Source organism: Mus pahari, chromosome 19 (assembly GCF_900095145.1).
Source record: "Mus pahari chromosome 19, PAHARI_EIJ_v1.1, whole genome shotgun sequence".
Lineage (NCBI taxonomy): Eukaryota > Metazoa > Chordata > Mammalia > Rodentia > Muridae > Mus > Mus pahari.
In genome coordinates, this window is record NC_034608.1 from 79,592,626 (window position 1) to 79,617,764 (window position 25,139).

The 25,139-nt window shown below is 41.9% G+C and overlaps 2 protein-coding genes across 2 annotated transcripts in view; both read right to left on the reverse strand.

Moving 5' to 3' along the window:
• Positions 1 to 1,168: 1,168 nt before the first annotated feature.
• On the reverse strand, positions 1,169 to 15,964 carry Msmo1 (methylsterol monooxygenase 1). The gene is made up of 6 exons (XM_021219314.2): positions 15,865 to 15,964; positions 9,577 to 9,861; positions 6,343 to 6,491; positions 5,495 to 5,621; positions 3,340 to 3,494; positions 1,169 to 2,191 (listed from the first exon to the last, which is right to left on the reverse strand). The coding sequence occupies exons 2-6, from the start codon at positions 9,829 to 9,831 to the stop codon at positions 1,996 to 1,998; spliced, it is 882 nt and encodes a 293-aa protein (XP_021074973.1). The 5' UTR covers positions 9,832 to 9,861; positions 15,865 to 15,964; the 3' UTR covers positions 1,169 to 1,995.
• Positions 15,965 to 22,445: 6,481 nt separating this feature from the next.
• Positions 22,446 to 25,139, reverse strand: part of Klhl2 (kelch like family member 2) — a 107,980-nt gene continuing 105,286 nt past the window's right edge. Inside the window, exon 15 of the mRNA XM_021219112.1 lies at positions 22,446 to 23,575. Coding sequence (XP_021074771.1) covers positions 23,547 to 23,575 — 29 coding nt within the window. The 3' untranslated portion in view covers positions 22,446 to 23,546. The remainder of the gene's footprint in view (positions 23,576 to 25,139) is intronic.

Sequence of the window (25,139 nt, forward strand, 5' to 3'; positions counted from 1 at the left end):
TGGAGGTCAGAAGAAAGGCATCAAAGCTCTAGAACCTGGAGTTTCCGTTTGAGCTGTCCAGTGTGTGGGTACCTGAAACTAAGCATGCGTCCTCTGAAAGAGCAGAATGTTTTCTTTACTGTTGGGCCACCTCCCCAGTCCTGGGATTACGAGTTTGTTACTTGCTGGCTAACTATCTTAGAATGTTCTTTTTCAAACACCACACTCCCTAAAAAGTAGCTGCTGAGATGGGCTGTTGTATGCACACCCATCATCCCAGCTACTCAGGAGTCTGAAGCAGGAAGACTTTAAATTCATCCAGTACAGGGAACTGCAGTTAGGAAATAAGAGCATGCCCTTTAAAAAGCCACACCATAATTTAGGGTATGGGAAGTGCTCAGAGAATACTAATTGATAATTGTGTAGGTTGGTGGAACTCGCTTGTCTAGCAGGCACAAGGCCCCCCCCAGCACTGAGAAAAGGAAAAAAAAAGTGAATGTGTTGGGCATGTACCAGCTTATTTAAGCACATTTCCCACCACTTCTGACGGATGTTGCTTTCCTTCCAGTTCTGTATACTCTACAGGCATTGAAGTAAAAGGCAAAGATTAAAAAGAAACTTCACAGGTAATCTCATATAACCAAACGGCACAGAATTTTATGCCCTGCCCCAAACTCCTTTGAAGAAAAAAAAAATGTGCACACCCAAGCACATGTGAGCACACACAAGCACATGGGAGGCAGATATGGAATAAAAGTTTGAAACATACGTGGCCAAGCATAGTGTGGTGGTTCATGTTTACAACTTGGGCATCTGGGAGGCTCAGACAAGAGGATTACTAGCAAGGCCACCCTTGGCCACATATTAAGAACCTCTCCAAAACCATGCCCAGCCATTCATAGTCAGTTAGCCTGTAACTCCAGCATTGGAAAGCAGTAGTTCCAGGATTACAGAGTCAAGGTCAGCCTAAAATAGACAGAGCCTGTATGAAAAAGGACAAAACCCAACAAACCCTAAGGACTGGGATGTAGTGAGTGGCCTAGAACCTATATCCTTATGCCCCTGTGGAAAACCACTTAAGGCCAGCAAGCTGTTTCCTAGGTCAATGGAACTCCCCCTACAGATCGGCCACCTAAGGTCACAGTGCAACTATCAGCAAAGCTCAGCCAGGAAAGAACGGAACCACTCCTTTATTGTAAAACTTACTTTAATGATTTCTGTGCTTTTCCTTATAAGAATAAAACATGATAGCTCATCTTCATGAAAACCAGAAGGACCAGACAAAAATCACATTTATTTCACCAGCTCTAGAAGCAGACAGAGAAGGGAATTCAAGCTCAAGATACGATTTTAATGATCACCTGACACACAAAGACAAGGGATGGACAGTGGAAGTGGGGCTCCTCAATTTAAAAACACTCCAAGTAACTGGAAAATCTTTAGGCTATAATATTCTATGTACATCACGTAGGAAATGAGTCAATTTACAAGATGCCAATAAAGTTATTACAATCAAACAATCCTTCACAGAAAGAATAGTCCTAAACTGGTCAACCCCAGACCAGAGCGGGGTTTCAGTCACTCGCTCACCAGATGATATATTCACTTTGTGATATTTTCACTTCAGGTCTTAAACTAGAAGGCAAACATTATTGTTGAGAATTTTCTGAACTGACCAGTGTATGTAAAAGGCTTAAAAGGCAATGTCAACTTCAGCCTTCTATGGCATGAAGTGATGAGTTGTACATTAATACTTTCTCCAGATCCCAATAACTTTTTAGTGAGGTGAGCAATATGGCCTTTAAAACCTCCTCATGAAAACTGTACTTAAATATATATATGTATATATATTTACTTATTTGTTCCCACATATACAGATCTTGGATGTAAAATAGAAGAGCTCTCATCTGGAAGGTCGTAAAGGTCGTTAACTTTTTTTTAATCACTTGGCGGCCAAGTCCCCAGAAGCAATGTCAGTGGCCAGCTGCAGTTGAGGAAGGCGTCCAGTGCGGGTATTCAATCAGACTTTTTCCCAAGCTTCTTCGTTTTTTCAATGTAGGCATGATACTGGGCGTCTGTCCCAAAGAGTCTATCCCACCACGTGAAGGTAGAGGCGTAATTCCCAATGAAGTTCATGTGGTGGAAATCATGGTGCCGAGCGCCCGTATAAAAAGGGATCAATTTCAGGGGGTTGACAGGAATATCATAACCACTGAAATGAAAAGGATACAGATTATTCACCAGACACATGTTGAACAAATGGTATTTTTTATTAACAATCACATGCTTGTTAACAAGAAGCATTCTTCTTTACCCAAATCATTTAATTCCTCATATGCTTACAAAAGATAAAAACAGGGCAGGGTGTGGTGGCAGACACTCTCCCCAGTTTTTGGGAGGCTGAACAGAAGGGCTGTCAGTATGTGGCCAGTCTGAGTTACAAGTGAATTCCAGGTCAGCATGGGCTTTGAGGCCCCAGCTGGAAAGCCAGCAACAAAACAACAGCAAACTTACAGGAGAAGGAACACGTTAGGGGAATTTGACAACCTTAACAGATATATGGAAGTCTGACACCAGGAAATGAAAAGGTTAAGTCCATAATGCTACTTGTGTTAAGAAAGGTTGTGTGGAATTAGCATCAAATATTTTAAAAAATTAAAATGCTACTGTGCTGCTTAAGTTGGGAGAACAAATGACTTAAAAAAGACTCTTGTTTGGTCTACTCTCTTTAATCCTGCTATCTAAAACTGGCTACATATAACTGTCTCCTGTCTCCAGTCTGTGGGAAGGAAGCATCTAAAACATGTACTATTACAGCAGCGGCTTCCCTCCACCCAGAGACAAGCAACAGCCTAACATGGCAGAGGCTCCAGGTTTCAGCACACCCTTGGGACTGAGGCTCAATGCAGCCATCAGTACTCTGCTTGACAAGACACATGCTGGATGCTACTGTCACTTGGTGAATGGAAACATCACTCTATAAAAACATTTATTACTTGAACTTTTATTCAGTGATTATGATCCTCTTTTAAAAAGTAACATGAGAGATGGCTAGTGCTCGAAGTACTGGTCCTGCAGGCCCAAGGGCTCCAGAAACCCACATGAAAGCTGGGCGGCCTGCCTGGAATTTAAGCCTCAAAAGGCAGGGATGGGATAGCCACAGACCAAACTGGCTAGCAAGACTGCCAGTTTGAGTTCTGGGTTTGACTGAAAAGCCCTGCCTTGGAAGAGTGATCTTGGTTACACATTACCCCCCCCCCCCACACACACACACATACAAACATGCATTCACACACAAGCACACCAATTCACAGAAAATAGAACTATGAGGCCTTTTACCTGAGCAAAAGCATCACTCACCTGTGCACATCGATGGTTTCTAGCAAACGGATGGTCACCCATGCCCACAGAAGAATTACATGATCACACAATAGCACAATTCCAATGAAAAATCCTGTCCCAAGAATCAGGGTTTCCAAGGGATGTGCATATTCTGCCTCGATTCCAAACGGAGCCTAAAACACAGACAGAATCCCTTACTATATTGGAATGGTTGACTCATGTGTCAACTTGCTAGCATCCAACTGTGCTGCGATGTGGTTACGTCTGAACCAGAAGATTGTATTCTCCATTTAGTCAGAGGATTATGAGCAAGAAAGAGGCTTCCCAAGGAGGAAGGGATTCACATGATCGTTACAGAGACCACTCCTCACTTTCCAGCTTTTTTCGCTGCAATACTTGGGCCTCATACTGAAAAATCCATTTTTTTTTCTTTTTGAGACAGGATCTATATAGCTGAAGTTGGCCTGCAACTCATGATGCCCCTGACTTAGCCTGAATGTTGGGATTATAGGTACATACTTCCAGACTTCAAATAAATCTATGTTCATATTAACTTTGTGTTGATATTCTCTAGAGAAGCCTAATGTATTCAATTTATACACACAGTTTCATAAAATTATATTGTTTGTATAAGTAATGATGGTAATCAGCTATATACATATACAAGTGATAACAGCTGTTCTCTTATCAATCAAAAGGTCTAGCGATTTGAATATCTTAGTATTATCTCTTATCTAGCTTCAACTCAAATTAAACACTTACCTATTTGAGTGTGTGCGTGTGTTCATGTGCATGTGCACTGAGGTCAAGGACAACCCTTAGGAGTCAGTTTTCTCTCACTACCTTGTGGGATTCAGGGAACAAACTCCAGTCATTGGGCCCTTAGCTCTTAATATTTAACTTATGAATATGTAGTTACTCTACCACAAGCGGACACCTATACATGCACACACAGTAGGTCATTCTCAGTCATGATTTTGTTTTTCAAGGTTACATTTACCTTAGATTAGCTATTGTCCTAAAGTATTAGGTGGAAACACTTGAGAAATGTTTGAAATTGTGCATCGTTCTGTGTAATGTTCTATCAGTCTCAGCCCTCCCAGTGAGACTCACTCACTCTTTTGTCCAGTGTTTATATCCTGAATATCCTGTCTCCCCAATAATGACTTTCGGCTTAGTCATTAGTATGGTATCTTATCTATGTTTTCAGGCATCCACTGAGACCTCTATGAAAGCAGCTTTGACTTAAAAAATAATCTGTTCTGAAAATATACTTCAACTGAGTAATTGCTTTAGTTTAAATAGTAAGTACTTGTTGTGTATTAATCTCATTTATTTAAACTTAGTATTTTTATACCCACTATTAATCTGCCAGGCATTATCAGGATGGCTACCTGAACATCCTGATGTGATAAGAGTATGAGAACCTGAACTTTTCTGTGTAAGTCTTTAAAGTCTCGATTTACCATGAATTTATATAATTACAGATATGTGTGCACATGAGTACAGGTGCCTGTGACTATGAGTGGCCTAATACGGTGCTAGGAGTTGAACTCTGGTCTTCTACAAGGGCAGGATGGGCTCTTAACCATTCAGTTCTCTCTCCAGGTCCCACAGTGACAGTTTGACATGGGAGAAAACTGTTAGGCATGGTTCTGTGTGTACATGTACATCATGTTATGCCAAGAGGAAAGGAAATAAAGGGGACTAAGAGTTGGCTTGGGGGGTAAAGACGCTTGCTATCTAAGCCTACAGTTGATTTTGATACCTAGAGCCTGCATCAAAAGGGAGAAGGGAGAGGGCAGCTCTTACAAGAGGACACAGGACACAGGTTCACTTCCCAGGATCCATAACAACCTCTTCTGGCTCTGAGAGCATTTGAACATGGGGTGAACAAACATATACTCAGGTGCATAAAGATCTTATATATATTAACATTTAATATGTTAATTAAATATATATTTTAAGGAAAGAGTTTACTCCACAAAGTTGTCCTCTGTATCATCCTATCCATCACATCATATGTGTGCATGCACGTGCACACACATGCACACACACACTCAAAAAAGAAGGGCATAAGACAAAATACCACTGATAGCTTTTTAAAGGTCCAAACAATAAACCATGTTTTCCCACTGGAGTAGAAAGAGCCTGAACTGTAAGTCTAACATACCTGAAACTCGTGATGGACTTTATGGATGTATTTATAAATTCTCTTGTGGTGAAGGAGCCTGTGCAGGAAATAGTGCCAGGTGTCCTCAATGACTGCACAGCCCAAACACCTTGCCAAAGTTAAATACCTGTGAGAGGCCAACAGTAGTGAGTACCAGGTAACCACAACTTAGGCTGCTGCTCAGACACTAAATAAACCCAATACCCAGCTTGATCTAACTGCCTATATGAACCATTCAATTCTGCCAGCTTCAGAGGAGCTGGGCTGGGTGTGATGGCTCGCACCTTTAAATCCAGCCCTTGGGAGGCAGAGGCAGGTAGATGTCTATGAGTTTGAGGCCAGCCTGGCCTACATAGTGGGCTCCAAGCCAGCCAGTGCTGCACAGTGAGACTTGCTTTCAAAGAAACAATACTGGTAGATAAGGCTACATGTTACAATATGAGATTGGAGGTTAAGGAGTGTGACCCTATCTCCATTAAATTTATGTTGCCAAAGACCTGAGTACAAAATCAGTTTAAAAACCAGTCTGGCGTTCACAGTAAAGCCATTGCTTTTTCTATCACAGAAATACTTAATTTAAATAAGACAATGAAAAATAATTTATTATACAAATATACTCAACCATCTTCTTTAAATACTGAAATATTTAGTAGTAGGAAGCCTTTGTAATCCCCTCATGTAATTATCTCTAGATTACTCACAATATCTAACAATGTACACACTGTAATTGTTGCAGGACATAAGAAACTTCAGGGTATTAGCCAAATGAAGATGATAAACATTAAGCAAAATATAATTAAAAAAATAAACCATGAATGAATATGAATATCAAATTATCACTGACATACCATCTTGGCATTCTCTCCCAATCATAAGGAATATTGAAAAACTCTGTAAAATAGTATGTTCCACAAATCAGAGGCAACTGGATAAAAAAATGATTAAATAGAATTTTTTTCAAACACTTCCACTGGCCTTCGAAGGTTTCTGGTTTATCCTATAGAGAAAAAAAAATCACAATATTTAAAAGTAGTCAGGTATCAATAGTTCAGTTGAGCAGGTAGAAATAAATTCTTTTTTTTTTTTAGTTTTATTTATTTATTATATGTAAGTACACTGTAGCTGTCTTCAGACACTCCAGAAGAGGGCATCGGATCTTGTTACGGATGGTTATGAGCCATCATGTGGTTGCTGGGATTTGAACTCCAGACCTTCGGAAGAGCAGTCGGGTGCTCTTACCCACTGAGCCATCTCACCAGCCCTTAGAAATAAATTCTTAAAATTTTCTCTTATATAGAAAATCCCTCAGTTCTGTGCTGTGTTCAGTTTATACTATGGTGGCAAGTGATCTTAACTGGTACTATAATTACTTTCAACAGGTGTAAAAATGTTAATAACAAATATGGCGATGGGGACCTAAAACTATGTAAGGAGCAACTAGCTCTCCACGCTTTGCTGCCCACAGGACATGTAAAAGACGTTTCCAAAGTAAGTTATGTTATGTTTCCATTGAGTGCCCCACAGAAAGCCTGCACAAACAGCAGCTGGGAGCTTTTATTACAATGGCAACTCATTGTCTCTAGGCATTCGGTGGGAGTCATCCGCAGAAATAAGTACTTTGTGTTTACACATGACAGCAGAGCTATGAGCTGTGCGAACTTCAGAGATGTTCCCTGACAATGACATTCAGACTAAAGACAAAGAGGGAGGTGAGAGTCTGGTCTTAAAATCTCAAGAACTCTCAACATGTGTGTTTTGTGCTCTATGTGCTAATATAATTTTGTATCTTGGGCTTTCTAAAGCACTGAATAAAAGAATCATTTTGTATATATTTCAATCACAGTGTGTGGTTCACAAATCACACATAGAAGCGGCCTACACTATTTTTTTGTTGTTGTTTTGTTTTTCACTTACATAATTGTGCTGTGGGGTGGGAAGATACAGCCCAGGGTCTGCCTGCCTACCTTTTATTTTGCTTTATTTTACTTTGCTTTATTCTGTATTATTGTTGTTTTTGATATAAGGTCTCACTGTGTAGCTTTGACTGACCTAGAACTTACTATGTAGAGTGATTGCCCTCAGACTCATTGAGATTCCCTTGCCTCTACCCGGCTTCAGGTCATGCTCAGGCTAGGCAAATGCTCTACTATGGAGCTACAAGCTCTAGGCTTCATTTCTTTCTCAGCCCCTTTATGGTAGGAGAGTTTGTATTGATTTGGAATCACTACTTAAGTACTGAAAAAATTCACAGGCTGGATTTTGATGACCGTGAAACTTAAAAAGATGACACAGAGCACCCACATTCAGCCTTTCATTAAGTGTAACCAATTAGGATATGGGTTTCGTGGCTTCTGTGTGTGTGCCCATGCTGGCCTTAACACACAACCTTGGATGTGCTAGGCTAGCACTCCCACATGGACTTCATTCTCAGGCCTGTTTAGTCTTCTTCCTGCCCACTTCTCTTTAAGGCCACCCACACACCGAGCTAAAACAACTCTCCTCTGGAAAGGCACCAACTAAGACCAAGCAGTCAGCTATAGAGGGCAGCAGAGGAAGAAAGGATGCTTCAGCTTGGTAGCCACTGGGTGACTCAGCCTTACTTCTCAATGAATCAGCGGTGACACAGTCACTTCAGTGACTCAGAGTTCATGGCGTTCTGAGTTGTTTCTAGGCTCTGGTCCTTTCATCCGAAGCACCTTGGAAGTGTTGTGACTTTAACAAAGGCTGACAGAAGCTTCTGAGCTAACTCTTTTTTATTCCCTTTCCCCTTTCTCCTCTTGGCCTAGAGTCCAAGGTAACCCGACGCCTAGGTTAGCTGCAGAGGAGCCTGTGTGAGCCCTTCCTTAACAGTGACTCACTGGGAGAGGCTACAAAGCCAAGAGACCGACAAGACACAGCCTGCACACCCAGCAAGCAGACGAACGCTCAGCATCTACTTTCTGCCTTTGCTGTGTGTGTGCCCTTGAGTTTAGCTGGTTATGACTGTCTAGATTAACCAATGGTGGCATTAAAAACAATTGTTGGTAGTTGGTGATGGTCCATGCCTATAAGCACTCAGAAGTGCAAGTCAGAGGATCCCAAGTTGAAGGCCACCCGGGGACGTATACAAGATGTTATCTCAAAGCAAGAACTAATATTAGAGTACCAAATGCTGGTAAGTCCTTTCTGTCTCTATATTTGTCCAAATTCATCTCAGAAACCATGCTAAGCGACAGCCTATATATATGTAAGCGTACATTCTGCTATCTTCATTTAAAACTAAGACAAAGTACTGTGCATACCCGAGTATCTTATGCACACAGCAGTCTCACAAGCCACCTCTAACACACTGAAACAAAAACGAAGACTCAAGGAGCACTGCCCGTAGTGTGGGAGCATAAGAAAGCTGCTGGTACTCCTATCGTGTACGTATGGAATCTGTGCATATTACCATGCAGTTAGATCGGCTGCGTAGGGAGGAGGAAGGACTGCAGCAGAGCAGCCACTGGTCCTGTGCACATTTCCTTCCCCCCAGATAGTTTTCTTATCAGGATTGGGGTGCACAGGTGGGGCTAGGAAAAAATATAGGTGTGCTGGTGATTAAATCCAGGGCCTTGAACATGTTCAAATTTGTACACACTACACCTGCCAGCTAGTTTAAAAATTAAAATTTATAAACCCCTGTTAGATAAGACCTACCTACAGCTTCCTAAAGCCCACTTTTACAGACAATTCTTTGAAACACCATCAATTATGACCTACAGTTATTCTGTATAGCAGACCATCAACTAGAAGTACAAGGCATGAGCACTTTCAAAATTGGCATAAATACACACTGACGCTCACACAACTATGGAAATAAAAACACCAGACTATCTCATGAAGCAGTTTAATTTGGGCTATTTGGTGAGCATTATTTGGTTAAATAAAACATACTATGAAAACTAACTTCCTTATTCCCTTATTACCTTCTTAAACTATGTAAGTGGCTTCATTATATTTCTACTAGACAGTACTGTTGTGTCTCTCAAAGCTCAATGTTCGGGAAAAACATCTTGAAAAACATCAATTCCAGTATTTGATCACAAGCCCATCATACTCACCTTTTGAATCTTGTACTTTCTCATGTAAGGTATAAACTGGAATAGAAATCCAGGTAAAGAGAACAAAAAATAGATGACTTCATGAACTACCAGGGAGCCCCAGGTGGCGATCTGGAACTTTGTATAGTTATCCAACATGTAGACCCAAGCATTCTTAAAGGGCTCCTGCAGAGGATTCTCAGGCAGCAATGAGTCCACATACTCCACAGCCAAGGATGCAGAGCTGAACACGCCAACGCTTTTGTTTTCGGCCATTTTCAAATCTCTGCAAGGGATCTCTTATTCCTATGCAAGTAAACAGATACACACAGCGCTGAAATTCGAAAAACATCATAAAAAAAAATCTACTGAATGACAGATACCACTATCTCCATGTGTAGACACTGCACTAAAAACTAAATGTTCAATATCTCAACCTCAATATCTCAAAGAACAGTGGGAAGGGAATTCCAAACTAATACTAAAGAAATTTTCAGTATGTAGTCTCAGTGGAAAAACTGAATTTCATCAAGCAAGCATTAGGCTTGGGCTGTCAAGATGGCTCAGTAGGCACTTGCCACTCAAGTTACTAAGTTTAATCCTGGAACCCAAGTAAAGGTAGAGAGAGCTCAGTCCACAAAACTGTCCTCTGATTTACACACACATGCACATACACACGCACACAACTTAAGCCAAAAAGAAACCAAGAAGTGTGCCCAAAGTGACAGTGTAAAAGTTCTGGCAGGAAGAAAACAGTAAACAAGGCCAGAGATCAACCGTGAAACTTCAAAGAACATCCCAACACATGATAAAGAAGGGACACAGTGTGCTTTAGAAAAACCTAGAGGAAAAAAATATCAAGGGCCACTCACAGGCAAGCAGTTCATAGAACAAAAATAACTCTATCTTTTAACTCACATGTGGGAGACAAACATGCTAAGCTTTAAGTAACCATAGCTTCTAACTGGCAACAGAGCTAAAAAGAATATTCAAGTCCAGAAGCAAGAGCTGAGTTAAATAAATGTTATTAAATCCTTCCACAGGCGATAATAAAGCTGTTTAGAAGAATTAGGGAGCTGGGCATGAGGGCTTACACCTGTAAGGCCAGTGCTGAGAGTCTGAGGCAGGAGACGGCTGAGAGTTCAAGGTGAGCCTAAAGTACATATGAAGACGTCCCCAGGATGCCTCAAATAAACAAAGAAATAAAACGATAAAGACGAAAACCCTGAGCAGCATGTGAGAAACCGTTTAAGCACATTCCTGCCCTACCAGTACTTCAGCAACCATCCATGTTCACCATGTCATTGAAACCTCATGCTCTTCATTCTAAAATGCAAGCAGTTACACGTTTATTCTTTAAAAAAAACAAAAAAAACAAACACCAACTTATTCTTATTTTATGTGCATTGGTGTTCCACCTGCATGTATATCTGAGTTGATTTTGGAGTTACAGACAGCTGTGAGCAGCCATGTAGGAAATTGAACCCAGGTCCTCTGGAAGAGTAGTCAGTGCTCTTAACCACTGAGCTATCTCTCCAGCCCCATGGTTTTATTCTGAAATGGAAAAAAAAAGAGGGGTGGAGAGATGGATTAGTGGTGAGTAACACACAGGAACTGACTGGACCTGAGCCTGGTTCCAACCACCCACGCTGGGTGGCTCACAACTGCCTCTAACTCCAGCTCCAAGGGATCAGCTTCCCTCTTCTGGACCTCCAGGTACCTGCAGTCCCATGTATGATGTCAGTCCTCCCAACTGCCCACCCTATATGCAAATAATACAAATGGAATGAAAACCCACTACACATTTTCAGAATAGCATGGATAGCAAGAGCCAAATATGACTATGTCAAATGGAAGGCCCTAGGGTTTTTGTTTTTTTTTTTTGTTTTGTTTTGTGTTTTGGATTTTTGAGACAGGGTTTCTCTGTGTAGCTTTGGCTGTCCTGGAACTCACTCTGTAGACCAGGCTGGCCTCCAACTCAGAAATCCACCTGCCTCTGCCTACCAAGTACTGGGATCAAAGGCGTGCGCCACCACACCCAACCCTAGTTTTTATATAAATCGTATACTCCCTCTGAACACTCTAATCTCATGCATGTGTTCACAGTACACAGACACACAGAAAATGTACTGGACAAACGTTATAGTGGTGGTCTGTGAAGTGACAGGAGGAATTTTAGTTTCTCTCTTTCTTTCCTTTCCTTTTTTGTTTTAAGGCAGGGCTTCTCTGTGTAACCCTGTCTGTCTTTGAACTCACTTTGCAAATCAGACTGGCCTTGAATGCACAGATCCACCTGCCTCTACCTTCTGAGTTCTTGGATGAAAGGTACCACACCCAGCTCAATTTTAATAATTTTAATCTCTTAAAGGAGAATATATGGTACCTATTTAATAAGTGTTAGCCTAATCAGTCACCAATCAAACATGATGAATTTCATTGTGAATCTCACTTTTGTGAAAATATCTCTGCTCTTTGTCCTTTGTAAATTGATGGACCCCAGTCCCTAAAAACACAAAACAATACAGGAAATGCATTTTAGGGCTCCGTTGGTAAAGTGTACGGAAGCGCCACTTCCAACATCACACAGAGTATATGTGTAATCCCAGCACTTGGGAAGTAGAGGCAGGAGGATCAAAGGTACTTGGCTATACCATATCAAGTTCAATGCCAGCCCAGGGTACAGGAGGTATAACAATCTAAAAAACAACAGTGTTTGGATAGTCTTAGAAGAGTCAACAACAGGCACTTTTAGAATGCGCTACCACTTCTACAACTGATCTATGTGAGAGATTCTAGGAAGGTAAATCACCTTCTCTCAGCCCTCCAAACTCACTCCTGTCCCACCCGTTATCCTCCCGTACCCGCTGGCCTCACACTCTGTCCTCACTCTTTTCAAGAATAAGTCTCCTATGTTCTTTTGGCTTTGCTTTGTGCTGTGCTGTGTGGTTTTGCTTTTCTAGACAGGGTTTCTCTGTGCAGCCTCGGCTGTCCTGGATCCCAGTCAGTGGAACAGGCTAACCTGGACCTCACAGAGATCCACCTGCCTCTGCCTCCCTACTTCCTAAGTGTGTATTCTACCAAGGACATGACTCTCCTTTATCCTTCTTCATTTCATGTCCTTCATGTTCACAAGAAGCTCACTTTTTTCTTCTAAAAACCCATGCATGGGACTGGAGCCTGGGCTCAGCTGTGAAGAGCACTTGTTGCTCTTACAAAGGACCTAGGTTCAGTTCCCAGCACTTACATGGTTGCGCACAACCATACAGAACTCCAGTTCCAAGGGATCTGGCACCTTCTTCTCACACCAAGGGTACCAAGCTTCCACAGACAGAGATGTAGGCAAAACACTCGGTATACATACAATAAGCAATTTTTAATTAATAGTAATAAAATAAGATCATATTCAAATCTTGGCTCGAGTGAGATAGTGTCTAGAAAAGGAGGGGGGGAGAATAAAGGAAGGGAGGGGAGGGGAGGGGAAGAAGAGGAGAGGAGAGAAGAGGAGGGGAGGGGAGGGGAGGGGAGGGGAGGGAAGAGGAGGAGGCAGAAAAGAATTCCTTATCTCCAAGCCACCTCTCCCTACTTACAATGAAACTCCAGATTAAAAGTGACACCCTCCTCCACCCACAGGGGTCTCTTACCACTGAGCTCCCCACCCACCCGAAGATTTTGTCAACCCTCTACTACAAAATTACAAAACACAAGACAATCTCCACTTTTTCCTGAGGTCATTACCAAATTTGACAATGCCAAATGAACACCCACTTCCTTGCTACATGTCCCAGATCTTGGAATGATAAAATTCTGAGCCATAGTTTTACCAGAAAAAACAAAAACAAAAACCAAACTCAATAATAATTCGTAAAGAGGGGGCCAGTGAGATGGCTCAGCAGTTAAGAGCACTGACTGCTCTTCCAGAGGTCCTGAATTCAATTCCTAGCAACTACATGGTGGCTCATAACCATCTGTAATGGAATCTGATGCCCCTTTCTGATGTGTATGAAGACAGCAACAGTGTATGCATATACCTAATATATAAATAAATATATATATATAAATAAAACTTAAAAAAAAATTGTCACCAGGCAGTGGTGGCACACACCTTTAAACCTAGCACTTGGGAGGCGGAGTGAGTTCCAGGACAGCCAGGGTTATACAGAGAAAGAGAAACCCTGTCTCAAAAAAACAAATAATAATAATAATAATAATAATAAAATAATTTGTCAAGAAACGTCAATAAATATCACATGTTAGGCACTAAACATAAGACCTGGCACCTAAAATAACAAGTATTGAGCACCTTCTGCATACCTAGTATATGCTGTCATTTTAAGCTAAACCCTTGCCTCACTGTAAAATAGAGGAACTTCTATGATTCTTGGTTTTCAAATGATGAGCTGAAGTTTAGGATGAACAAGTAACTGTCCAAAGTTGCACAGATGGGGAGTGGAGGAGTACAGCTTGCCCAGGCCTCCTGAAAGAGCTGCTCACACTGGCACCATGTTCTCACTCCCCATTGTTTTCTATCAGTATGCTTAACTTACTTTTTTTTTTTTTTTTTTTTTTTTTTTTGGATTTTTTGAGACAGGATTTCTCTGTAGTTCTGGCTGTCCTGGAACTCACTCTGTAGACCAGGCTGGCCTCCAACTCAGAAATCCACCTGCTTCTGCCTCCCAAGTGCTGGGTTTAAAGGTGTGCACCACCACCGCCTGGCTGTTCAACTTACTCTTAAAAAAAAAAATTCACAAAGTGCTCCAGGTGTCAAATACAATATTCTTTGTAACTTATTTCATTTGACCAATCTGAATAGTGATCTCTCTCTCTCTCTCTCTCTCTCTCTCTCTCTCTCTCTCTCTCTCTCCCTCCCCCTCTCCCTCTGTGTGCCTGTCTCTCTCAAGATGAAAGCTTTAGTCTAAGTTGGGCTTAAACTATGCAACTAAGGATGACCTTGACCTCCTGATACCCTGCTTCCACTTCAGGTTGCAGTTACCAGTGTTCTTCCTCATACTCAGCAACAACCAAGATTCAACATTTCTCCACTTGACATTTTTCCTAGTCTCATGGAATTCACATGGATCCCCACTAACAAATATCTCTGTATGATGTGTCAGTGTGCTCCCCTGTCCCCACCCCTGGAGGTCCCGAAGCATCACAAACCAATGTGACATGCAGGATACAAGGGAGATTACAGCGCTGTGAGGACAGAGGGGCACAGGGTTTCTGGGCAGAAGCACTTTCTACAGAGACCTGGACCCGACACTGAAGAGACCAGATTACAACAGAGTTACACTGGTCTAAGAACACGCTGATTCCCATCATCTGTAACTCCTATCCTGATCTAGATTCAGATTACCCAAAAGACTGCTGGCCATCTCCACTCATCAACAGTTTAGATTTGGATCAAACTTCAATGCATCCTAAAGTGCATCAGGTGCCCATCCCAAACACACTTTACTGCCTAACTTGAGGAACTTCATCACCTCCAAAAGAGGTGTTCTAGTCTCTAACTCAGCATCCTCGACTAAGTCTCCCAACTTCCACACAATGCTGAGACAGAGTTCAGTTACTTCGAGTTCATGCTCTGTAATGAGGAGAGGAAAATGAGCATAAAGTTAAACAAAGTGTCAGAGAAAGTGATCAGACAGGATGGGGGAAAGCAGGTTTTGCTGAAATGAATATCCTGCCTCCTTAGTTTTGAGCAGCCTGCTTGCCTGGAAATCCGATCAGAATCAGGTAGACTGGATCCTCAGATTTCAAAAAAAAAAAAAAAAGGATGAAAGAAATGTATTCGTAGGATAACTTAACTCCTGGCTGACAATCCCAGTTCCTCTTTTGGCACTGCAGCTTAGAGAAGCCTTGGGCAGAGGGTCGGGATCCATTTAAACATAAGTTAAACCTTCATGGTTCAAGCGCGGGTAATTCTCCTAATGTATAGCCTAGACCTCTCGTCCAAGCACCCCTCTCTCACACGGAACCACATCCTCCTACACTACCTCTGGGGACAGCTACCTAGATCCACAAACACAGAACACACCCTACGTCCCCCACTTGGTGATGGTGTTTTCGTAAAAAGATTTTAAGACTCAAGTCAATGATCCAGACTCCAGGTGATTGCAAACTCTTCATAGGGCAGGAAGTGTTGTCATTTCCAGTTGCATCACTTGAGAACCTAGGCTCCTTGCCTGGAGTCTTGCACAGCCCACCCAGGTTCTTCCCACCGCATCCTTACCAGCCTCTGCCGGACACCACCCTGCCGTTCCCCCGACTCAGTCGCCCTCCACCCGGCTCAGGCTAGAGAGAGCATCTTACCTGGCGTCCCCGCTACAGACAGCGGTCTCAGCGCAAGGCCGGGCAGGTGCAGCCGCCCTCTCACCACCTCTGCCGGCTCAGGGGCGGGGCCCGGAGGCCCGGCCCGGGCTCGCCTGCCGTAAATGGTCCGCCCCACTCCCGTCCTGCCCTCGCCGTGCAGCGATTGGTCCGTGCTAAGGCCTGGCAGCGTGTGACTCAAGTCAACGAAGCCCTGGCGGCGCCAGTCATTGGCTGCGCGGATGGAGTGAGCATAGTGAGACCCGCGCGGCCAGCCAGTCGTCCGCGCGGCAGCGCAGCTGGAGGCGGGGCGCCGCGCGAGCGCGTGACGGCGTGACGGGGCGGGGCAGCCGTGCCGACCCGGCGTCGCCTTGGCAACCAAGCTGCGGGTGCGCTGAGTAGTAGCATCTTGCTTTCCACATTGGCTTGGCTTCATCCAGAACCCGGGGGAAAAAAGTAGTATAAATGTTTTAAAGACTGATTTGAGTTTTTGGTCTTGCTTTCCTGTGGTTTATTCTGGATTTCGATCTTTCTTTCTTTCTTTCTTTCTTTTTTTTTGAAAGTGACATTTCTTATTATCATTTATACTAGTATGAATGCTACATTTATTTTCACTTTAAACTAGTCCACATATCATATAGTTTAGTTATAATGTTTTGAATTCCATTATAAATAATTTATTTTTACATATTAACTTTATTCTTCAAATTTATTAATGTATCCTTTTTCTTGCACTCACAGAGCCAGAGACACAGAAAGATAGAGAGACAGACAGACAGACAGATAGGTGTGTTAGGGCTTGAGGGAGTTAGAGTTGGGGAATGAGGGGAAAATATGGCCAATATAAATTGTATAGATGAATGACATTTTCAAATAATATAAAATAATAAAAACAAAACCAGTGATGTAAGTTGGATTTGTTTTAGGCTATCCTGGAGCTTTTAAAAAATCACTTACTAATATTTATTGTAATCAGATTCATCTGTAATTGTTAATGAACTAGGAATTAAAGTTTTGTGTTAATAATATTTTTGAGACATAAATATGAAAATAATATTAAGGTAACCTGACAATTTATATGTAATGGACAATTTTGTATATTAGATTTCAATCTTTCTTAAGACAGGTCTCGTGTATAGTCTGGCCTTTGAGCTAGATATGTAACTTAAGGACTGCCTTGACCTCAAGTCCTCAGGCAGGCCTTGTAACATCCATTTTGCCCCCCACGTACTTTAATAAGTGAAGCTTTTTTAAAAGTTCTATTTTTTATCTCATTTTGTGTGTGTGTGTGTGTGTGTGTGTTCACAAGGGGAGTTTGTTCTCCCTCTGCTTTGCGCTGCTTAGGGTTAACCTCAGATGCTCAGGCTTGTACTGATTGAGCCTGGTAACTATCTTTCAGTAAATCTCTGTACAAGGACCACAGGGTACTAGTGCAACACAGATCCTGTAATAGCTGAGGGATGCCAGCATTCCCAGGTTGAGAACAAAGCTCAGAGAGGCTTGGGGGAGGGGCACTGGTCTGTTGAGGCCCTGGGAAGGCAGCTCAGGGGTAGAGTTTATGCTTAGCATTTTAGGGGGCTGGGTTCCATAGTCGGAAATTGGTTCCAAGTCAAGGGAGTTATCTGCTCCCTGGGGTGTCAAGACCCGGACCTAAACCAGCAAATGAGCTAAGAACCAAGCCTGTGTAACTCTAGTGTGAGTGTGCAAAGACAGGAGAGCTTAGACTACAGCTCTAGGCTCCTTTTGTGAAAGCCTATGTAGAGATAAAGCAATAACAGGATGCCAATCTTTTTCTTAAAGAAGGTGTCTTAAAAAAACCACAACAACAAAATACCATATCCACTGTGGTGGCGTAACCCAGCCACTTGGCAGATAGAACCAGGAGGATCAGAATTCAAGATCAGCTTTAGACACGGAACATGTTCAAGGCCAATCAGGCTGCACGAGGAGGCCCTATCTCAAAACAAGAATAACCCTTCCCCACCCCCAAACAAAACTAACTAAAGAAAACAGACGTGGTGGCATATGCCTGCAATCCAATCCCAGTATTTAGGATGCTGAAGCAGGAGGATTGTTCTGAGTATGAGGCCAGCCTGGGGTATTTAACATGAATTTTTTTTTTTTTTTTTTTTTTTTTTTTTGTGAAATCTGGGTATCAGTATGTTGTTCTAGCTAGCCAAGAAAAGAGATCCACCTGCCTCTGCCAATCATTTAATAAGAAATTGCACAAGGGCATCATTGAGGCTAGCCCTGCTCCCATCCACGTGAAAAGTATNAAACTAACTAAAGAAAACAGACGTGGTGGCATATGCCTGCAATCCAATCCCAGTATTTAGGATGCTGAAGCAGGAGGATTGTTCTGAGTATGAGGAGAGCCTGGGGTATTTATCATTATTTTTTTTTTTTTTTTTTTTTTTTTTTTTTTTTTTTTTTTTGGAAACTGGGTCTCATTATGTAGCTCTAGCCAGCCTTGAACAGAGATCCACCTGCCTCTGCCAATCATTTAATAAGAAATTGCACAAGGGCATCATTGAGGCTAGCCCTGCTCCCATCCACGTGAAAAGTATACATTTTCATTTCTTTGCACACTGTGTGCAAGCTATCCTAGAGTTTCTATAGAAAGACGTCATTCTTCCTCCCCTACCTGCGTGGAACTAACCGTCTTCCCTTCCCTACAATTCTGGTTTGATCTTCTGACCAAGTCCCATTGATAGGTGTTTCTGGTGAATCCACTGTACCTTGTACTCAGGGCTAAGTATTCCATACTTTTAGCTCGCATATTCTTTATAAAGTATGGAGGCAGGCAGGTCACCTCAAAGGAAAAGTATGTGTCTCTTGTGAGATTAAGGTTGCATCTCAGTTGGTAGGTAAACTGTATCTCATAGAGAAAGTGGGGTGCTCCCCAAGCAACTCTTCCTCCAGCCATTAAGTATAAGCAGAGGTTCTTTCTCTCCCCAAACCAACTCTTTCTACTGGGCAGTGTGAGCCTGGTGATTGGCTGTTCCGGGGGTGTTAGGCTGTAACTCTTAACCTCAGTTCAGGGTTGCATCACTTGGCTAGCCCAGCTTCAGATCCCCTGCCTCCTATTGTCTGAGGCTGTGGATGTGACAGTGCTGGTCACACACTGTGGGGTCAGATTGAGCAGGTTAGACTTTTTTTTTTTTTTTTTTTTTTAACAGTAGACACTTCAGCAAGTAGGTACACTTAAGAAACTCAGTAGGCTGGGAGGTAGAGCCCCTGCCTAGCTTGTGTGAGACGTTGAGGATCAAGCCACAAGGCAAAAAGTGTGCTGGAAGCATTGGTTATGGACTCAGCCTCAGCGTTAAACCCCAGAAGAATCCTATGTATCCCTGTGGACTATTCCTAAACCTTGGAAATTCATGACTGGGCAGAAGAACCTTCGCTCCAAAATGAAGCTCCAGCGCCATGGCCGGCTGTAGAAGACCAAGTGCTTTAGAGTCAATTGAAATAAGGCATTCTTTGCACATAATCAGGTAGTACAGTATTATACAATACACAGCAGAGGGTCAGAGCCTTACATAAAGAACTAAGTTGTCTGGTAGCATAGCTACTACTGTCCTCAATCTTAGACCTCTCTGCTTTTAGCCAACAAATAGATTCAAGCCAAGCAGGCAACACGGTTCCCTTGAGAAACGAGTACAAAGATCTGACCTTGACTTTACTCAAGCCCAGATTGCTTCCTTTTCATATATACATATATATTTAAACTACCTCATCTCCTCCTGCTCTTTCTTCCGGCCCCTCCCATGTATTCCCTCTTGTGTTCTCTCAAGTTCATAGCCCTTTAAAAGAGACTGTTGTCAGATATCCATAAATATAAAAATACAACCCACTAAGTCTGCATAATGTTGTTTGTATGCGTGTCTTTAGCAATGAGCATCTGGTACCAAATAACCCGATCGGTGAGGAAAACTATTTCTCTTGATCTTCACATTCCTTAGTTGCCTATTGTTCTTGGTCTTAAGTTGAGGCCTCCCCGTGCCATGTCAGCATGTCTGTTGGTGTCATCCTTACTGTTGAGGCCTTGTGTAGGCAGCCACAGTAATGAGGCTTCATGGGTCTTTCTGACTCTTTAAAAGACAAAACCTCACAGCAAATGACAGGGTTTCTCTGTATAGCCCTGGCTGTCCTGGAACTCACTTTGTAGACCAGGCTGGCCTCGAACTCAGAAATCTGCCTGCCTCTGCCTCCCAAGTGCTGGAAATTCCCTGTTCTTCATGCTCAAACAATCTCTCCACCCGCTTCTGCACTGATCCCTGAGTCTCAGCTGCAGGAATCCGGCTGTAGATGCATCTGTTGAGACAAGGTGCCACACAAGCTTACTTTCTGGATTTTGATCTTTTGATCAGCTGTGGTTTTCAGTGATGGTCTCTGCCAGTTGGGAAGCCAAGTTCCTTTGCCATGGCGTGAGAACCATGTTTCAGTGAGGAGGCTGCTTTCTTAGGAAAATTTCTATGATCTTCTCTGCCTCAACTTCTTTTTTTTTGGTTTTTCGAGACAGGGTTTCTCTGTGTAGCCCTGGCTGTCCTGGAACTCACTTTGTAGACCAGGCTGGCCTCCAACTCAGAAATCCGCCTGCCTCTGCCCTCCGAGTGCTGGGATTAAAGGCGTGTGCCACCACGCCCAGCTCAACTTCTGAACTCTTTCTTACACAGTAAGAGAACATTTGGGAAATCAGGAGAAAAGAAAAGCAACAAACTAGCAAATATCTCAAACCAAGAAGATGAAGGTTGGAATGGGGAGGGAGGCATGTCCAAAGTCACCTACTGTCAGTTAGGAACCAACCCAGCAGCTTACAGATCTTGGCAAGCAAGCTAGAACCAGAAAGCCAAGTCAACTAGAATCAGAAAGCCAAGATGAAGTGTTGTTTGAGAAGCCAAGTTTTTAATCTGTTGTCCTAATATACTGAGATTCAATTAAGAAACACATTAAATATTGTAGGTGTAACTTTGATAGACTCGGAGTTTAGAAGCAAAGCACATGAAATGTGCTCAGTCTTGGTCCCATCCCTGTCAACTGTTCCTAAAGCTGTTCTCAATAAAGTCTGATTACCCAGGGAGCAAAGGTTGCTCACATCACAGTTTATGCCAATAAGACAACTAAGGGCATGGCACTTTCAATGTACAGGAATTCAGCAGTAACGAGATTGATTGGATGATTAAAGGATCTTCTCACACAAGGGGAAGGAGACTTAGGCAAGCTCAGTTAGAGTGGTTGAGACAGTGCTGGCTCTGAGGATATGACAGCTCCCTGCCTTACCTCAGAGACATCTCAATCTGTATACTTTGCAATATCTAAAGCCAAACCAGAATATAAGATGTGGGTGCTGATGCAAACTTTTAGTTCCAGCACTCAGGAGGAAGAAGTTAAGTGGATCTCTTAAGTTTAAGACCACCTTGGTCTACATAGGACAGCCAGGGCTACATTTGAGACCCTTTCTGATGAAAAAACAAAAACAAAAACAAAAACAAGAAAAACCATGAAGCAAATCAGAATATGTGTTCCTAAGTTGTGAGCTATCTTAGCAAAGAGGGGTCAGCCAAGGAGGGAGTGTCACTGCAGTTCGCTTCTAGTCAGTTGGGAAGAAATGCCAGTGACTGGTATCTGAAGTTGGGGTGAGGAGGCTGGTGGAGTTGAGCCCTCAGTCTTATGGGATCTGACCCAGTTTCCTGATTGGGTAAACTGAACTACTGGCTACTCAGGCAACAATCTTTGGAGAACTGCTGTGTGTGAGGGCCCTTCACAAACACGTAGTCATAGGAATATTCTGTGTCGCGATAAGAGAAAGAACTGTCCCTTCCTCGTTCTAGGAACTGACTGAGAAAGAGAATGTCTACCTTCTCTTGGCACTGCTGTTAGACATGGCTCAGTTCCAGATTCATTAGACCCTCTGACATGTTTGCTAATAATGGCCAAGCTGGAAGGCTGCACAACTGTGGAAATTCACGTTTCATCAAGTGAACTCTATCTTCATTTGTAACGGAGACTTCAGCTGTGCAATGTGGTTCTATTTAAATGTGAACAGTTTGTATCAACTATAGAGAAGTTTTAGCAAGTTTCTTTCCTGATGATGATAACTTTTGCTGACAGTGTGACCCTTTAGATTCCTCTGCTGACAGATAATCACAAGCTTAATTTTCCTGTCCAATTCCACCCTTTCTGCTGTGTCCAGCACTCAACCGACTCCCTCACTCTTATCCGCCAGCTCTGTGTATTTATTGTCAAAGCCACAGCTCCTCAGTTGTGTCACAGTTGTTTCCCCTTCTATCAAGGCTACTTACTGTTTGGTTTGCTACGGACCCTAAAGAGTAAGGAAATAGAATAAAGTTTAGATTTAGTCAATCCACGACTTTGATGGCTGAGGTCAATATTTTTTTCCCCAAGAACAATTCCCAGTGATACTAATATTGCTTTAATAGATTTAGTGTACAAGTTACTTTAGCAAAAAAAAAACCACAGATTTGTTCCAAACATGAAAAAGAATGGTATCGATGTATGAAGTCAGAGAACTTAAGGTCTGCAAAAGGAATAGGCAAAAACTCACACTGGTAAAACCGAGGACGTTGTGAAACAAAAAATAATATACAAACTTTTATTCAAAGATAATTCAAGAAAGACACATGTTGGTCATCTTTAGAGAGATTAATCGAGTATCTCAGAAAAACTATCTGCTCAATACACATGATTAGTCACAGAAAGCTTTCTCTTCCATTAATAGCAGCTAAATTTATACACACAGAAAAAATTCTTAAGACCATGCAAATTCAGTTGAATTCCACACATTCATTATATTCATCAAAAAACCTGCAGGTTTGTTCATGCCAAAAGTGTTACTTTAAGAAAAAAAAAATTTGAAAACACACACCAAAACATGATCAAGATTAAACTAAAGAAAAAATAATAAATAAGCATAATTTATATTTTATTTAAAAAAGTTTGGCATCACACATATTAAAGTGTGTTACGCCATGTTCATTCATTCCTCAGAAGTGGCGTTTTTTAAAGTGTTCAGCATTGTTAAATATCAAAAAATACAACTCTGTTTTACAATGTAGCACTGGCATAATTCAAAGTACTGTGCCGATTATAAATAGATAATCAAACATCTTTTCAAACATATTTAAAGGAAAGCATATAGACACACATTTATATGCACACAATTTATTATAGTCATATAATCAAAGATACTTATAAAAGTCAACAGGTGCACCCCTCAACAGTGTCATATACTTACATAGATTTTAATCTGCTCCAAAGATTCTCTGTTCTCGAGAGATTTTTCAGGAGAAAGAATAAAGATAAAACTTAATTTTACAAGAACACACGTTAATTTTATTCTCTTTCACAAAATAATCCGTAGTCATTCGAGGCTGATAAGAACTAGTTTTTATGAAAGCGACTGTTGCCTAAGGACCACAGTGGAGGGACTGCGGTCTAGGTGTCTTGTAAAGTCAGTCAGCTGCTGCTCGGTGCAGAGAAAGCCTACACAGTGCTTCTACCAAAAATAATCTTCAGTATCCGAGGCCTCTGAAGGCAGATGGTCTCATCTTCTGCTGAGACGTAAAGTGCGGCTACAAGTGGAGAGGCCAGGCGCTCAGTCCCTTCAGAAATACTTGTGGACGCCTGGTTCTCATGGAATGATACGCTGAAAATGTCCTTCAGGCTCATAACGGCTTATCAATAACTGTGACCCCTGCGTGAAGGAATGAAAAGATAAGACACATCACAGGCAACACTCTACGCCTTTGAGAAAATCCAGAGCTCTGTACTGCTAAAGCCACAGGCAGCATCCAAGCGCCTTTCCTCCAACTCAGCAGCATCATGTTTTAAAACTTAGATTATTTTCTTTCATGTGAGTGTTTTGCCTCCATGTAGGTGTGTGCACCATTCGTGTGCCTTCTGAACACAGAAGTCAGAGAAGGGCATGGATCTTTGGGTGCTGGGTGAGGGGTAATTGTGAAGCACAATCCGGTTGCAGGGAATAGAACCTGGGTCCTCGCAAGACCAACAAGCGCATTCAACCCCTGCACCATCTTCCGGTTCTTACTGGTTTCTTTGGTTCTTTTCCAAAACAAAAACAACAACAACAACAACAACAAAAACCCTTTTCTTAAACAAAACAAAACAAAACAAATAATGAAACAACCAAACCAACCTTATTTTCATCATTTAATTCAGTGTATATGTATGTGCCTGAGTATGGGTCTGTGCACGTGTGTGAACAGGTGCCCACAATTCTGGAGGAGTTGTCCTGGAGCCAGAGGTTCTCTGTGAAATAGTAAGTACTCTTATCCCTGAGCCACCTCTCCTGCTCCTACCACTACCACTTTGACATATAGCTGCGATGAGCCATCTCTCCAGCCCCTACCACCAATCTCTATATACACAACTGTGAAAGTTCCACTTAGGCCTGAATAAATTCTATGTCAGACTACCTGGCCTAGAACTTTCTTTTTCCCTATGAAGTTATTATTGAAAGAATTTGCTTTAGTCAGAAAATAAAAAATTGCACCTGATACTTGAAGGGTCAGCAAACACACAGGGGAGGAGGATATGTCCTGGTGACCATCTTGTGGTCAGGATGGCCATCTTGTGATCATGTATGAGTATCAATAGAAAGATACACTAAAATACACAGTAGCTGTTTCATGTCAGTTATGACTCAATGAAGTTGTTGGAAAATTCTTTCCTAAATTCACATGATTTTATTCTGTGATCCTGCTATATAGTTTTCTGGAAAGTGTCATTTTGGAAGATGGAGAAACAGCAGTAATGATTAATTAGTAAAAATTAACTGTCCCCCAATATTATATTAACTGTATTAATATTTTAATACTTAAAACATTATCATCATTAGTTATCATATAAAACAAAAACATCATCAGAATTAGTTAACATATAAAATATAGGGGTTTTATTGTTTGTTTTTGTTTTGGGTTTTGGCTTTTCAAGACAGGGTTTCTCTGTGTAGCTCTGGCTCTCTTGGAACTCTCTGTAGACCAGTTTGGCCTTGAACTCAAAGAGATCCTCCTGTCTCTGCCTCCTGAGTACTGGGATTGAAGGTTTGTACCACCACACCCAGCCTATAAGACATCTTAAAGACATCACTATATTAAAGATTATTATAATTTCTCTTATTGAGAGAGTGGGCTAGAACTCACATAATTCAACCAATGATATACTAAAGTAAGACATTCTCCCATGGGTCAGGAGCAATGCATGGTGCTGGTCACACTTGTTCTTTTTGTTTTTTTTTT